Below are 18,188 nucleotides of genomic sequence, written 5' to 3'. Positions count from 1 at the left end.
AAAAATGAACAAAACCTCTCTTGAAGATTTAAAACATTATAGTGCCTAGAATAAAATGTTTAAGATGACCAGGCTAGGGGATATTCTGTACCATGATGAGGTCTGAAAAGATGAAACTCTTGAATGTTTAATGTCACTCACGTTTACAGTGCTCACAGCGCGTTTTCTTATTTCTGGTGCAGACGAGGGCAACGATCACAATCACACACACAGCCAGTGCTGCTCCCAACCCAAAGACTGTGGGAACCAGCGGGTTGTTTGTTTTATGCCCTTGAGACAAGAACACAGCTGTTAACTGAGGGGATGTGAAGTCTTCGGAGCTGGCAGAAGATGTTTTTTTAAAATTTATTTTGCCATATTTCTGCCATTTCCCATCATTGCTGGTATATGACACAGCTGGTTCTGGGTTTTGAGCCCAAGAGGTAGTGTTCAGCCTTCACTCAAGGTGACCATTTTGCTAAATGAGCAAATCAGAGACCCATCTTCAGCAGAGTGTGGCCATAGACGAGGTTACAGTGACACTTTCTGAGAGCATTGAAGCAAAAGCAGTTTTCGAGTGAGAGGTCAAACCTTACAGTTGTATATCTACGCGTATCCAACACAGAAATAAACTCTTACTGGTGCAAGTTCATCCTTTTCACTGCAATGTGCCACTGAGAGGAAATGCTTTGGTATGAAGCAGTCTGATCAAATAGTTAGGAGCTTTGCGAAGTCCTGCCTGGCCCACCATCATTCTGAAGGCAAATCTGTCATTTCATTTTAAAATAGAATACAGCCAGAAATCATATTCTTGCACTTGCCTGGGTCCCTGTGCTGTGTGTTGTTAGAGGGATGTACAGTGTCTGTGGGAAAACATACAAGATACAAGATACAGATGCTTTGTAAACAGGCTCCAGATCAGTGATGTATTCTGGAGAGTACACATATGGATAAGTGTTATGGTTTGAAGGTGACAAATGAACAATGCAATTTTGAAACTGCATTATATTTAGCTTGTAGATATTATATGTGGTCTAAAAAATAATAAAAACAAAATTTGGTTAATATTTATGCATATAAAATTTTGTTTTGCATGTTCTTAAATGTGTTGTTTGTATTTGCTTGCATTAAAAGTGTAGTTTTGTCTTAATTTGATACACCAGCACAAATTTAGTTTGCATAATATTGTATTCTGAGTAAAAAGCAAAGAGTCTACCTTTGAGAGTCAGTGAGGTTCCGTTTGCAAAGCTGATATAATCCCATTGATACGAAGCACAGAAATACGTCGCCACATCTGATGGTTCGATGCTTGAGATGCTGAGGTTGAAACTGTGATCACTGAATGTCCAGTGAAATTTTAAATTGTTCTTGAATCCTTCATGAGTAGTTATAACACCCATGTCTGATAAAGTGACCATGCACACGGGTGGCTCCTCTTCTGTCTTCTTAAACCAGAAGAAATGTACTAGCCTCGAAGACTTGAAGCACTGCAGTGTGACTGAGTGTCCGTGCTGGGCTGCCACTGAGACATGGGGCTGGTGAATAAGACCTGCTGCTGCCACTTTGAACAGAGAAAAAGTCATTTAACAATGGTAAATCTGACTGCCGTCATCTCTTTCTCTCTTTCCCTTCAAAATATGGAAACCATGAAGCTTTTTATTTTACAGAACCTGTGCACATAATACTCAATGTACAAATATGTAACCTCTAAAATTCATATAACTACCAAAAAGTATTTAAAATATTCGATCGTTATTATAAACGTACGCATTCTGTAGAAAAATAAAATAAAAACCCAACACCAGGTCATCTTGAGTCGTGATCTGAGAGCAGCTTCCTTGTCTCTGGGTTTTGTGAAATGAAAGATTTTCACCAGGGCCAACAAACAGTTATATAGGAAGAGAGCAGTGCACTATGTCATCTGATTGGCCAGAATAAAGTTTCCATTTCATGTGATTGGCTATGTGATTGGTCTCAGGCATCTAATGCTTGTATGGGCAAAACTGACATGGCATATATTGCATTCAGAAACAGACAGCATATAACATTCACACGCTGGTGTGTCATCACAACAACATTACAGCTCATCACAAACCCATTACAGCTCATCACAACAACATTACAGCTCATCACAAACCCATTACAGCTCATCACAAACACATTACAGCAACGTGGAGACGTAATGCCATTTGCAGGCTAGGACATTAGAGTCTACGTTATGGTGGGCGTGAATTTTGAAAAGGATATCTGACTGAACATTTTCTAATTTTATCTACATGATCCTTGGTCTGCTGGAACCCCTCTGAGACAAACTGAGGAGCAAATATGCAAAAAGGAATCATTATTATCATATTTCTCAATATTTTACAAGAAAAAGGAGAGGTACAGATGACAGACCAAGTGCATCAAAAATAGGGGAGGAGTTTTACTTTAAAATAATAAAGATCCTGTAGACACACTATTCATTTATTTTATTGAGAGCTTCACCAGGCAACAGGTTACATGTATGTATACCATTATGTCAGATATATACAACATATTTGACAATACTAAAATAAAGGACAGTCATGCAAATACTGAAAAACAGAAATGTATAAATCAGTAGGCTGTGATACCCAAGAGTATGTAAAAAATGAGGTGAAATTCTTTATACTATTTAAAATAAAATTAATAATTTTATTATTGTAAAAACTTTATGCTATCTTTTGAAACTGGATAAATTCCTGATGACTGGAGACGAAGCCGTGTAATACCAGTATGCAGGATAGAGGATCACACTGATCCGTCTTAATTTTAATCTCATGCGTGATGTTGAAATCAATCATTTGGGAGGATTATTCCTAAAAAAACAAAGAGTTTCATCAAGGATAGTCAACACAGTTTTCACAAAGGAAGATTCATAGAAAACTATGAAATTTGTTTAGTCAAACACACTTATGATGTTGCATATTTAGATTTTCATAAGGGTTTGATAAAGTATGACTTGAGTGTGTCATTATCAGTAGGCATCAACAGACGCATCTCAAACTGGATTAAAAATACTCCCTCATCAGAAGGGTCACAGTATTTGGTAATGTATGAGCAAGGGGTTATGGGAAGTTGTGCACTGGGACCTTTGCCATTCCTTGTTTGCAGTCCAGAACAAAAATTTGAGAGAAGTTTCAGACAATCCCTATGCAAACTTGTCCCATCCACAATCATAAAAATTACCACAGGGGCTGTTATCCTTACCACTTAATTAACACAAATTCAACTATATTAACACCATACATTTAGAAGCTTTAATTTTTAAAACAATGGAAGTTATGATAAGGACACAACAAAATACAGTGCAGACCTGTAACACAGCTGAGAAAGAGATTAAGCACAAACCACAGATTTCCTGAACTCCAGATAAATATCTCAAGAGGTTTATCAGTAGTCTTGTCTGCACTGGGCTATGTGACATTATCTAAACCATTGTAAGGTTTTTATTCATCCACTGTAATGTATCTCTCTTAGACTTTCTTTCAATTCAGACTTTCTGGCTTCAGGAAGCCAAGCTTATGTCTCACCAAGCTCAGAACCACAATGACACCGATCTTAAACCTGCTCCCGAGAAGTCAGACTTTAAGCCTGCCTGGTTGGGACACCGATCTTAAACCTGCTCCCGAGAAGTCAGTTAAAAGATGTAATGCCATAACTGTAAATTAAATTGCGATGCAATAGATGATATTTGGATACATTAATACCCTGTTGACAAAAGGACCCAATACGTTAATATGCTGCACACAGTGGTATGTGATGTATAAAATATGACATAAACTATTTAAGACAGGTTACGTACAATGTTCTAATTCCACTTCTCTCTAGAGTATTGATAATTGTCTCTGTTGTGAAAATATTGTTGAGGTTTCCACATTAACATTGTTACTCTAACAATGTTACACTAAATTTGTCATTGTGCAATAGGACCAATATATTTCAGCTCTTTCCATTTTATAGACCATTACATTTACATTACGTTCATTTAGCAGATGCTTTTATCCAGAGCAACTTCCATCACAATAGAACAGAAGAGTATCCCTGCAGGTTAAATGAACAACAGAGTCAGACCAGGCTAACAACACTCGCAGACCAGTGAGTGCGAGCATGACACCATTCAAGCCCTACCACAAGTTAACTTGTGCAAAACACTCTTTCCTCATTAGCATGAGTTCCCCCAGCATGTGCTTCTGCATAATCGCATTCTATAAACTTTACATGTACCGTTAAGGAGTGTTTTCACAACTTTCTCGAATGTTCTCTCAAATTTCTAGACTACAAAGGGCTTTTGCCAATGAATTATAAGGAAAGAGCACAATTAAAACTTGCCCTTCGGCAGCGGTGGGATTCGAACCCACACCTCCAGAGAGACTGGAGCTTAAAGCCAGCACCTTGGACCACTCGGCCGTTATATACCACGTGCTCACGGTTTTTACAGTGCTACTTTGGAATCACCAATCACACACCAGGCTCTTTTCACTGTAACAGTCTCTGCATTCTAGCAGCTAACATGCTGAGGGGAGGCGAATGCAGTCCTCTGACAAACGGAGAGCCAGACAACGGCTACGAAATTTCAAATAATGACAGTGACTGGCATTTACATGGTGTCTTCACAGTGTGTGTGTGAGTGTGTGTGTGTGTGTTGGGGGACACGCCATTTCCAGCAGCAGTTACATTGACTGAACAGTCCATTGGACTGCTGTAACATGTATGGGTCAGCAGAGGGAGATGTAAAGTAGTGATGTTACAGAGCTGACTGTGCAAGGTGACGCAGATGAATGTGTGCAGCATGAGTCCAGGGTGAGTAAACAAGAGAGGAAACATTGCGTTGGAACGCTCACGTGATTACGCTGGCGGCAGCCACAGCACACCCCCCACCCCGCAGGCTTGTTACTCTTCAGAGCAGCGAGACAGGAAGTCAGTAATAACATCCTGTCCTCCTGCCCTTTATCGGACCCAGAACTGGAAAGGTTGCAGAGACAGGTATCGCTGAGTAACGCTATTGTTCCAGTCCTTCACCCTCTGAATCCAGTGAAGGGCACAGTGGTCTGTCTCAAGCACAAAGTGCTGCCACATGAAGTAATACTTCAAGGTGTCCAAGGCCCACTTAACGGCAAGCGTCTCCTTCTCAGCGTTAGAGTACCTCAGTTTCCGTGGGAAGAGTTTTTAGACGCTATAGTGGATTGGCCTCCTGTCCTTGTCTTCCCCTGTAACAGAACTGCTCCGAACCCCAGAAGTGTCTGTATGTAGACTGAAAGACAGGTTAAAATCAGAACCCCGCAAAACGGGTTCACAGTAAAAAAGTCTTTTGAGTCATTAAGCCTCATATTCAGGTGACCACATCACCTTGTGGGGACTGGAATTGCGTGTAAGGTCTCTGAGTACAGGACAGTACTGTGTACATCATGGTGAAAAGTCTGGGATGAAGTGATGGTACCGACCAACTAACCCCAGGAATGACGTACCTCCTCATAGTCATCGGAGTAAGCAAGTCTGAATGGCCTGGACCTGGCCCATTTGTTAGGGTAGTGATGGCTGACTACATCCCCATTCCGGCCCCAGTACTGGCTCTCAGCCTTGGTGACGTGGCAGCTCTTGGCATTGACGACAAGCCCTTTTAAGCTACTTTATCTTGGTGTTTCCTTTATTTTGGCAGTTACCTGTATTTTCTTCAGTGTCCAAATATGAAACCTGCAAGTCCTTGAGTACAGTTTTATGTAATAATTTGAATGGGTGGTGGTGGGGGTGGTGGTGTTTGTACTAGAAATGTATTAGTTCACCTCAGGGGCAGTGTGTGGGTGGGGACGGGTGTCAGACCTGTGTGGCAGTCACATTGGTACATTCAGCTTCAGAACGAAACTCAGTTTTCTGAGGGTGGTTGGGGGTGGGGGAGGGGTGTGACGACAAAAAAAAAAAAAAAAATTCTCTAGTCCCTTTCAAAATGCAGACATTCCTTTCCAAATCCACACCCATCATGATGCTAACACCAATGTCCCAGCCAGCATCCCTGCAATGGTGCTGCAATGTTGTGGGGACGTTGTTACATTGCTCCACCATCTCAGCAGTCAGGGGAGGGTGTTATGAGTGGCGTGTTGAACTTTGTCTGCTCATTTCTATGCACTGCAAGCAGCGCATACCTACGTCCTGGCCAATCACGTGACATGGAAAATGTTGGTTCCTTTAGTACGTCCAATCAAATGATACGCTGCCTCATCCTCTACAACCTCTACAACTGGCTCTAATAAACATCCCCCATTGCACTCAAATGCAGAGGCAGAGAAGCTGCTCTCAGATCAGAACTCCAGATGACCTGGTTCTGCGTTTTTATTTTATCTCTCTGCAGAATGTGTAAGTTCAAACCAAAGTATGCTAGTGATCAAAAGCAATTTTTTTTACATTTATTTTGATAATGATATTGATAGAGATGTACAAAATATTGAAAATATTTTCAACTTTTTTGACAGTGAGAGAAACAAATGATTACAGATCTTTGATTTTTTTTAAATGTTTCTCTGTCTCTGTTTAAAGTGGTGGCAGAAAATCAGATCTCCCAGCCCCGTCTCTCAGTGACAGCCCAGCTCGGAGACATTGTCACTCTGGAGTGCTTGAAGTCCTCAGAAATACTGCATTTCTTCTGGTTCAAGAAGACAGAGGGGGGGCCACCAATGTGCATGGTCACTTTATCAGATATGGGTGTTATGAGAACTCATGAAGGATTCAAGAACAGTTCAAAATTTCACTGGACACTCAGTGACCACAGTTTCAACCTCAGCATCTCAAGCATCGAACCATCAGATGTGGCAACGTATTTCTGTGCCATGTCAAACTGGGGTTACATCAGCTTTGGAAATGGAACCTCACTGACTCTCAAAGGTAAGCTCAAAGCTTTTTACTCAGAATACCAGAGCAAGTGAAACGCATCTGTAAATTTGCATTCGATTACATATGAACCTAGTCAGAGCACATGAACAGAGCAGAGTGGGCAGGTTTTTCCTGGTCGACCCCACCGCTCCGATGTCCGCTCTGAGAGCACAAGGCAGTTGCTGCGTCCCTTCACCAAGGTGTCTAACGATCTGATAGTGTTTGCAGCAGGGAACACTGCGCTGGGAGTGTAGCAAAGATCAGAAGTACAGATCATAACATTCTTTGTGCAATGAGCGGAAAATTGTTACCGCTGCGCTCCGCTGACATGCACTGATGCCAAACACTTTAAATTGAGTTATTATTAGGACTAGCTGCAAATGATTCTCTGCACATAACTGTTGAAATGTTTTGATCTGACATACACACCCTACACTCATTACAACACTTCTATTAGCTTTGACATTGTACACAGTTATAGCTTAACACATGAGCTCTCCAAAAAATGTCACGCACATGAAATCCATTTACAATGCATCGCATTTTTTCTTTTCTTTCCATACAGGTATTACAGATCCCACCAACAACCCAGAGCAAAGTGGGCCAGGTAACAAAAGATCTCTTGTAAAAATGTTTTGAAACTAAATCTAAAAGGAGTTGATGGAAAGGCAAGACCTCTGAAAGTTCTAAAACAGTAATGATGTAATTGATTCATCCTCAACTGACAGGATCAAATCAATGACAATTTCTATATGTCATTAAAAACATTGGACCTGAGTTCAAGCATTTCTGAAGCTTTTATTATATATAAGTGTTGGGTATATACAGAAAAACATCCATAAGGGTGGATGTCTGACCAGCAAAGCTTTTTCTTCTCTGATCTCAGAAACTGTCTCCTTGATCTCATTCATGGCTGGAACTGACAGCAAAAGGATTCACATCCTATGTTAACATTTTTGTTTCTTTTCTCAAGGGCATGAAACAAACAACCCGCTGGTCCTCACAGTCTTTGGGTTGGGAGCAGCACTGGCTGTGTGTGTGATTGTGATCGTTGCCCTCGTCTACACCATAAACAAGAAAACACGCTATGAGCACTGTAAAAGTGAGTGACATTAAACATTCAAGTTTTCATTTGTTCAGACCTCATCATGGTACAAAATATCACTTAGTCTGGTATCCTTGATACCATATTCTAGAAAATGCTTTATTTCTGGAAGGGAGGTTTCTTTTGCCTAATGCTTTGACGTGTGTTTTTTCCACCCCAACAGGAAGTAACATGCACCAAAATGTTTCCAGTGGCGATGTGACAACTGTCAGGGTAAATAAACCATGCATTACAAAATGAATTTACAAAAGACAGCTTACAGAAAAGAAAGTAAAAAAGGACACAGCAAAACACGTTGATCTTCAGCTGAGGAAATATTTGCGCACAAACACTATTTTTCATATTTACTGAACTCCACATGAACATCAGGTTTATAAGCATAACTGAACCATTATGAATTTTTTACTCATCAAGTGAAATTTCACTCCACCAGAACCGTGATGCCGAAATGCTGAATTACGCTGCCCTGAGTTTCTCTGACAAGAAAAGAAAAACCCAAAGAGAGAAGAGAGAGATGGAGAGAGAGACGGTGTACTCTGACGTGAGATATTAAACCTATGACTGAGAGACCTGATTCCTTCATTATCAGTGAAAGAGGAGAAAAAGAGGAGGAAGGCACACAGCAGAAATGAGGATAAGAGCCGCAGTCCTGCACTCTCTCTGAATCCTCCCCCACAGAGCACCATGGGTACACAGCTGCACCACCACTGAGCCTAAAGATTCATCCTACAGCATCAGCACCACTTTGGAGAATGGATGCTAATTCCACAGGTTCACTGCTTAGTGGCCTTGCTGGCTGAATGATTTACACATGGCTTGATGTTTTACATGATTGGTTATAGGCTTGCAGGGATTAATACAATAGGTTAATTGACCTGGGGAGTGGAAAGGCAGTTATCAAGAAAAGGGTAAGTCCTGATGTTGTGTTTAGACAACACTTATTTAATGAATTTGGAAAACCTGCAGTCCTATCAAGCCCTACAGTAAAAATTCACTTTTTTAATATGTGTGCATTGGGCTTTTCATAGGCAATGTCTTCTCTTGAGACCATAAAACAAAAAAGTGCTTTATTACAGAATGAAAATGAAGTTTTACAATTTTACTTTCATCTGAATTGATGTGGTTTGGTTTGGTTGGTATTTCTTTTGTTTGAGATGAAAGGAGTTAGAACATAAAATAAATCCTAGTATTAGTATGAAGTTTACCGTTTGCTAATGTTCACCTCTGTCCTCTTGTTCTGCTGACTGCACTTGAGTGCTCTCACTTTCCAAATAAAAACGCGTTCAGAAACCAGCGCTCTTACCCTCTCTCCCCTTCATTTGCTGGACACGAGAGTTTTCCTCAAAATGGATGCAGATTATTAAAACGATATCTGATTGGATGCTTTTAATCTATTAATTTACTTGTGTATTTGTGTATCAGCACTAGTGCTCTACGGACCATTCTGAGTTTCATTTCTAAAACTGAATGAACATTACCACCCCCAACACACACACACACGCAGGCACATGCGCACGCAAACACACATGCACATACGCACATACGCACATACACACACACAGGCACATGCGCACGCACACACACACACACACACACACAGGCACATGCGCACGCACACACACACATGCACATACGCACATATACACAAGCATGTTGATTTCCTCTTATGAAATGATTTCCTTAGTAATTATTTAATCAGCTTACTTCGTAAACTAGTTATAACTCTCCAAACTGTTATTCCTTTATTGCTTAAGACCCAAAATGAGCGATTAGTTAATTATAGGGATTTTATGTACAGCACGCATTGGACGTATTGGTATCTGGAGTTGACATTCGCTACAAAACAAATGCGATGCTGAACGTGTGTAGAAAGATATGGGGTGCCATTTGAAAAAATGTATACACTGATTTATCCTGCACAGTTTTTTTCACATTTAACATTGTCAAATGTAAAAAAAAATGCAGTACAATTTTAAACTGTCATTTTTTCATACATTTACAGACAAATTGATGCAAATCTGTCAAAGTCTTTTTCAAGGGTAATATTTTTCATTAATGAAAAATATGAAATAATAACTTGTGTAAATATGTGTTAAATGTAAATGTTAAATATAAATGCAAAAGTTAAATATAAAATGATATGATTAAATGATTAAAAAAATATAAAATGATTAAAAAAACAAATGATTAATGTTAAACTTAAATATTTAATCAAGTCAAAATCTAATATAGCCTACAGTCAACTTCATGTAAAAGAAACATATAAATGTAAATATTAAATATTAAATGTTAAATGTTAAATGTTAAATCTAATATGCAAAACGTGGAATGAACAAATGAATATGGCAATTAACCACACCTCCATTGTGTGACGCATGTTCTTTCCCATGGAAAAGCTCGGGCATTCACATCAAGCATTATGGCAATGTAGAAACATGGCGAGTGTAGCAACAGGTGGTGGTGATTTAGCGGAAATAATTGAAAAAGCAGTAGCTGCTGGTGTTAAAGCAGCTCTGCGAGGTCAGACCACGCCAACGTCGAGTGGACCTACAATGCCATCGGTAAGATCTGATTTTTAAATTAGACATTTAGCTACGTTATGGTTAACAAACATCGCTAGCAAACAAGCGTTACATTCCAGCAGATGTTCGTAGCCTAAGTATTGCTGAAAAGTTAGCAAGAGCTAAATGAGCTCCAGCTAAGGAGATAAAGGGACACATTTTTGGAAATGTGTATGAAAATCGTAGTATGTGTATGTAGTCGTAGACAATACAGCACATGATGGTTATGCGATGACATACGTCCGTCACGGACCAGTAACAGTCGGTGAGCTGCTGGAATATAACGCTTGTTACTTGTTGAAAATTATTACCCTTGAAAAGACTGACAGATTTGCATCAATTTGTCTGTAAATATATGAAAAAGTGACAGTTTAAAATTGTACTGCATTTTTTTTTTTTTTACATTTGACAATGTTAAATGTGCAAAAACTGTGCAGGATAAATCAGTGTATACATTTTTACAAACGGCGCCCCATAGAAAGATGAAAGCTAAATGACAGGCCCCTTTCGGTGCTCAGTATGACCAAGTTCATCCACGGTACAGTTGCGAGAGTCACAACCTGTAGCTGTAATCGCGAGAACAGTTGCCCCCGGCAATTAGTATGCAAAACTAAGGTCAGGTGTGTGAACCTGCAACAGGTGTTGCCATCTGGTATCAGCTGCGCGGTGAACAGATCCTTTAGCACATGCGCATATTCCCACGCTACCTACCGAATTAGACAGCGCTATCACGGCGGCGGAGGATTCATCCAAGAGGTTAGTGCAGCTCCCAGACAATAATGTACGTGTTGTATAACAACACGTACATTAAGAAGCGTCTTCAGGTTTTCCGTGATATTAACAGATACCGCCTTCGAAAAACTTCTAGGTTATAGACATAAAACAACGAATTTACCAACACCGCCTCCATGTTCGTCTACACTGAAGTCCCACATTAGTAACTCAAGCGATACTCTGACATGTGAGAGGTGTGTTACTCTGTACGATCTAAAATGCGGTGGTGAGTTTTCTGGTTGCCAGGTGAAGCATTCTTATCACCTCAACATCAGCACGTGCGTGTGGATAGTTATGTAACAGCATCGCGTAGTGTTATTACGGTAATCAAGCCACAACATCCGCTTGCGAACGTAACCTTCAATAGTCTCTTTGTGAGGTTTCTCTGAAAGCAGAACCGAAAGTATCACTTGGGCGTGGTTTTATTTATGTATTACCTTATTAATGATTTGCGTAGCGTCATATATCTTAGTTATACATCAATCATGTCATGTGGGATTGCAGTCTACCTAGAATCTTGGATAAACTCAGGAAGAGAGAAAAATCTCTTTGCTTCATTTAACCCCTGAGACAAAGTTTCATGGAGCTCAATGTAATACACCGTGAAACTGATTATTTCTTTTCACTGCAGTCCATGATACAAAGAAATCTAGCAAATGGATATTAACAAAATTGAGATGAAGCAGCGACTTTGCTTCCGTGTTTTTATTAACAGAAACACAGATCCACCCACACATTTTTATAACTTTCCATTGACAGCAGGTAGCACAAAATAGATGCAAGATGAAGGTAGGAGCTCAAAGAATGTCACAATCAAACTGACTGATGTAGAAAAGCCTGAACAAAAAACGGCATAAATACCAAATACACAGGAGTAGATCTGGAGAACCAGGCTGCAGGAAAACATTCCGCATTCTGTATCACAACATGTGCCGGGATACACACATCCATAAACAGACATAAGCCTACAGGAATGCGGAGATAATGTTTATATGACACGTTATACTCAGTGCTTTTCAGCAGAATGAGCAGGGAAACGGGGACAGACCAGTTTACACATGATGAAACAGAGAGACAGAAAAATGTGACTAAACATAAAATGAGATTGGCCTTCAGCTATTAAATTTTTTATTCACCCCACGCGCGCGCGCACACACACACACACACGTGTGCACATGCGCGCACATACACATACAGTACACTGACATACACACACACTGTGAAGCTGTGTAAATGCAATCTGTACTATGGTATTACTACAGATGATGGAAATGACTTGTTAGTCGTGTTATAATAAATTCAGCATTTCTGCATCACAATTCTGGCGGAGAAAAATTTCACTGAATAAGTAAAAAACTTAGAGTAGTTCAGACATGCTTATGACCCCGGTGTTCAGTACAAGGGCAGTCTTTATGTACAATCTTTTATTCAATTGAAGATCAACATGTGTTTCGCTGTGTTCTTTGTCACTCTGTTCTAAACACTCTGTCTGTTGTAAGACAGTTAAACAATGTGTTTGCTTAAAAGTACACAATATTAAGCTGCTGATGTTATTTTCACCACTTTAACATCTAGTCATGCATGAAACCAGTTCCAAGAATCATGAATGGTCAGCAGAGAATCATTATAAAAACAAAAACCATTGAATCACTGTTCATCATATATATGTCACGAATGGTGATTTGTTTCTCCTCAGTGAATAATAATTTCATGAAGCACGGACTACACGTAGCAGACGTGTAAAAAGTATTTTAATCTTTCTGGAAGCATTATACAAATATAAAATCACAGATTGAAAATTAAGTCAAGACAATGACATGAATATAAGGTAACAATTTCAAGTGCCATGATTTAGCAAGTTAAAGGCGTTCACTCACAGTTCATTATACATCGATATGGTAATTGTATGGAAACCGCACAGCTGTACTCTGAGTTGTGGGAGGCTGGTTTCACTCCCAGTCAGTGTCTCACGTCCGCATACACACTCTCCTGCTTCAGCTCTCGCTTCTTTCTGCCACCTCTGCTTTTCTTATCAGCAAAACTCAGCGCAGCGTAATTCAACATTTCTCCATCACTCTGGAAATGAGAACAGATAAGAATAATACAATGAAATTTAAAACAGATACTATATCTTTATACAGTTAATAAATAAATCTTTAGAGAAAATGAGTTCCGGACTTCACTGGGGAATTGAAATAAGATCATGATGTTTCAGCTCTATTGATTAACACCAGACAACTGAAGAGCTGTGGACTGCTGAAAAAGCTCAGGTTCTGAAAACGCAGAATGTATATTTCTAAAGTGTGGCAGTTTTTAACAGGTCTTTATGTAGTGACTCTGTACTCACATACCTGAGCTTCAGTGGGTTCTGCCATAGAGTCATCATGGTGGAGTGGTTGAGAGGCACAACCTGACAAAACTGATAGAAACATCACAAACACGCATTGTATAAAAAAAAAAAAAAAAAACCAAAAACAATAATTTCTAAAATGAACACTATGTTCAAAAATCAACATAATATACAAATATGAATTAGAACTCAAAGCCAGTACTTTTAAGGCTAGCTTTATATCTTAAGTTTGAAAAAAGACAAACTATAAATAGATTCTGGTCTTGGTGTTCATGTTCAAGACAAACATGAATATTGTGTTGGGAATTATATTGTTCACTTAAATGCATTATTGAAAATATTTTTACTATGAATATAATATTGATTACCTGTACAATGTTCACAGCACTCTGTCTTGTTTCTAGTGCAGATGAGGACAATGATCCCAATAACACACAAAACCAAGGCTCCTCCCAAGCCAAAGACAATGTGATTTACACCCTCTACAAAGAATGAGAAAACAATTTAGTCATTTTCATAACAAATAGGTGAAGATGGAAAAATGGACTAAGATACAAGTCTAACAGAAACAGCTGCAATTCACTGCCTCAGAGAATCCAGCTTTCTCTTCCAAAAGATTAGTGAGAAATATCACTAAATACAAGATGTCGGACTTGCTCAGACCAGGCTGTGCTGCCTTTTCATGACAAAGTACCTTCAGTGGAAACTGGAACTGGCTTTGACATTCTGATGTAAACAACCACACTTCCATCAAGCCATTGAACAAATGTCCCACAGACTTGCAGTACAAAGACACAAACCTATCGACACTTTTCACAAAAAATGGGTTTCCATCAAACGGACTCCTCGTGAATGAACAGCAGAATGCAATGGGGACACGCCCTTACACGTGTCACGCCATAATCCTAACCCTAACCCTTACACGTGTCACCCCAGTGCTGCCTGTACACATTCTACTGTATGAGATTAGATTTATTTTGGGAAATCTGTTGAAATTATTATACTTTTTCTTTTGTCTCATCTTTTAATGTATAATGAGCAGTACTACTGAATTATACTGAGAAATACTGTGGAATAAGTTCCTGGAGAGTTGCACTGAACACAGCCTTTGTCAGAGTTGAATCAGCACTGATCATTTTGCTGTGTGCTTTGTCTGCTAATGTTGTGGTACTACATTTTCAACAAATACTGACCTTAATACTACTACTAATACTTGCGCGTAAATTTATATTTCATTTTTAGCTGTTTCCTTTGGTTTCTGCTCTGTGGGTACATTGAACTGTGGAAAGATTGAATAGACTCCCAGGCATTTTTGCCATGTGAGGTTCTACAGTGTCACTGACACTGGTGATCTGTTTCCTACCTTCAACATCCAGCCTGGTCCCGTTCCCAAACAGGATCTCCCCACAGGTGGCCACAGCACAGTGGTAAGTCCCAGCATCAGAGAGACTGAGGTTCGTCTTGGGGAGCTTGTAGACACAGCTCTGTGTAGGTGACCCAGCCCCAGAGGTCCTCTCACACTGATCACTGCTGTTTCCATGGGTGTAAATGACTCCTGGAGAGGACTCTCCTGAGCCCTGTCTGAACCAGTACACACTGTGTTCTCCTGCACAGGTCTCAGTGTCTATTGTACACTGCAGAGTCACAGAGTCTCCTGGCTGCACTGGCTCAGACACGGGCTGCTGCACTACTGTCCTGCTGTTAGACTCCTGCTGTTCTGAACCTGAATAAGGTTTATAAGATGATGAGCAGGTGGCAGTGTGGCTTAGTAAATGTAGGGAATCGAGATTATAATTGTAAATTTAGTGACCGCCTTTGTCACAAGGAATTTAATGGCTCTCATTCCACACAAGACTCTACTCTTGCTTCTTTAAGTTGCTCCTGCTAAATAGTTTCAGTACATACCCGGCTGAGTAAATGGATGATAATGAATATGTACACTTTCAAGTATTGGAACTACTGCTACTACTACTACAACTTATTTTCTCTACTGTGGCTTAATTATTTATGGTTTTTATGTCTACACTCAAGCTTGCATTCAAATGTCTTAGCAACTGACCTCTTCGGGAGCCACTACTTATTAGCTTTTATAATAATGTTAAATTGTAAATATGCAAATATCTCTCTCTGGGGTAGTGGCATATTTGTATGAGATGCAAAATGCAGCCAGGATCATGTGTATCAGTGCTGTTTTTCACGTCTTTTTTGTCACTTAATTAGATTTAATTATGAAGAGCACAACAATGCCAGTCACAGACATAAGAAAGTGAACAAATTTCACTTTCAATGTCAAGGTACGGTATCAAAGGAAAAATTTACCTTTCAGTGTTAAAAACGTTCCATTTCCAAAATGAACCACATAATTCCACAAGCCTGCACAGTAATACATTGCTGAGTCTGCCAGTGTTGTATCTGAGATTATCAGATGGAAGCCTTTGTCCTTCTTGATTGAGAAGCGTGAATCTTTAAATTCATTTTGAAAGTCCGCACTTATAGAATATTTTTGAGATATTGCTATAATCCGAGGCCTTTCACCCACAGTTTGCTTGTACCAAGAAAGGAGCTCCACATCTTGACTTGGTTGAAAACACTCCAGGGTCACGCTGTCTCCTAGCCGAGCTGTCATTAGAGGACTTGGCTGGGTCACAGAATCAGATTGTGTTGCGTCTGTAACAGGAAAAACACACAAGACTCAAATTTTTCTAGAATTCACATTGTTTCGTGCAGCACACTTAGCCATCGTACTACACAAAGAACTACGACATCACAGACACAAGACTCTTAAAAAATCATAAACAAAATGAAATATGAGTGTTACATTTTTAAGGTCATGCAAGGTAAAAATCCTGAGAAAGAATGAAAGCAGTAAAAGAGAGAAAATAAGCTTATTGTGAAATAACAGGCTGTTCATAAGATATAAAAATACGTTGTAAAAACCCCAGGAAAACCAATGCAAGTATACTCTAAACCAGCTTAAGTGGTGTTATGGAGAAACGTGTTGAAACACTATAATATTGTGAAAATAGCCTTTCCTTTGTTCTGCATGTCTACTTGACAATCCTCATAGCCCTGTGACTGATTCTTTTTGTATGACTTGCCTGCACGGTTTTTTGTGTGCTACCAGCATTAAATAGCAGTGATTTTATACACTCTAAAGCATTGCATTGCTCTGTGGAAAGATGCTTTAGAAGATAAACGGGAGGTAAAAAGAGAATAAATGCTGATTGTGAGCTACACTTACAGACTCCATTGAGAAGGGCCACAGTCACACAGAGAGTGATCATGGTGGTACAGCCTGTCCTCTGTCCTCTTGTCTCAGTGAGGTGGCTCAGCTCCTGCACACAGACTGACACGACCCAACAGCTACCTGACTCAAGTGGAAAAAATATGTTTACAGAAACAAATTGGGCGGAGCCTAAATCACTTTAGTATTTGATTGGTTGACTGAACAGTAAGGGCACTGTACTTTCCATTTCTGTTTTTTTTTCCAACCAATAACTAACACATGAACCCTATTTCAGTATTTTATGTTAGTTTGTAATGTAGACAAGAGGAAGAGTGATGGTGGTTTCAGTCATGCCTTACTATTTATTTACCTTTAGTCTCAGGTGCTTAAATTCTACAACATTAAGAAATATATTCAGAAATAATCCCTGGCCTCAACTATTGGAGCTTTTTGTTTTGCTCGGTTCAAATGTGTTCCCATTCCAGTTGATTGCAGTTGTTCATGCTGTATTCTTAGACGTGGGAATTGTGTGTTTAGAATAGGGAGTACGACTAATCTGAAGTTAAGAAATGGGACATGACCATGTTTAGAGCAGGAGGTAATGTTAAAACATGTAAAAGTCATGTAAGTTACTCTGGATATAAGCATCTGTTAAGCAACTAAATGTAAAATGAAGGAGAAGCTATTGTTTCGAGTAGATAGTCGGTGTTCAGAGGAGGAAACGGAAGCGTTTTCAGACTTTGGAGGAACTTTAGAAAAGTGGGGTAGGGCAAATGTCCTAAGATGGACACCGTACTGCCTGTTCACTGTGACTCTGACCAGGATCAGAGCTTCTACTCAGCCAGCTCCCCTACAAGCCCAGGGAGCCCTGTTAGACGTGACTTCATTCTCTGTGTTATCAGGTGAGTGTCCTCACCATCTGCTCCATGCAGCTGAACCCAACAGCTTCATCCCTGGGCTTTATCCCAGCCTGCTAGCAATGATGGTGCTTATGATTATTACAATTGCCTATCACTTTGTTTATAATTAGTAGTAGTAAAAAGGAATTAAGCGCCTGTGATACCCTGACCCCTTTTTACTGTTATACTAACTATTCTTACTTTCACTTTTACATTTCCATGTTGTCTTGAATTTGTTCCTCCAAAACTCAACAGATTTGGCTTCTACATTATAGCAAACTGTAATCTACTGTTATGATTATAGAACTTACATATGTGGCAGTGTCACCACCTCATTGGCTTAGCGATCCACATGATCAATAAATAAATGGGCATTTATGAGGTCATACATCAACCCTCCAAAATGGTT

At 39.6% G+C, this 18,188-nt stretch overlaps 1 protein-coding gene across 1 annotated transcript; it reads right to left on the bottom strand.

The window, feature by feature from the left end:
* Positions 1-13,375: 13,375 nt before the first annotated feature.
* LOC118790695 lies at positions 13,376-16,225 on the bottom strand. Its single transcript, XM_036547688.1, has 5 exons — positions 16,207-16,225; positions 15,974-16,117; positions 15,018-15,371; positions 14,023-14,136; positions 13,376-13,380 (listed from the first exon to the last, which is right to left on the bottom strand). The coding sequence occupies exons 1-5, from the start codon at positions 16,223-16,225 to the stop codon at positions 13,376-13,378; spliced, it is 636 nt and encodes a 211-aa protein (XP_036403581.1).
* Positions 16,226-18,188: the final 1,963 nt, after the last annotated feature.

Source organism: Megalops cyprinoides, chromosome 16 (assembly GCF_013368585.1).
Source record: "Megalops cyprinoides isolate fMegCyp1 chromosome 16, fMegCyp1.pri, whole genome shotgun sequence".
NCBI classification, from domain to species: domain Eukaryota; kingdom Metazoa; phylum Chordata; class Actinopteri; order Elopiformes; family Megalopidae; genus Megalops; species Megalops cyprinoides.
Note: the sequence above shows the minus strand (reverse complement) of the source record. Positions and strands in the feature narration are given on the sequence as shown.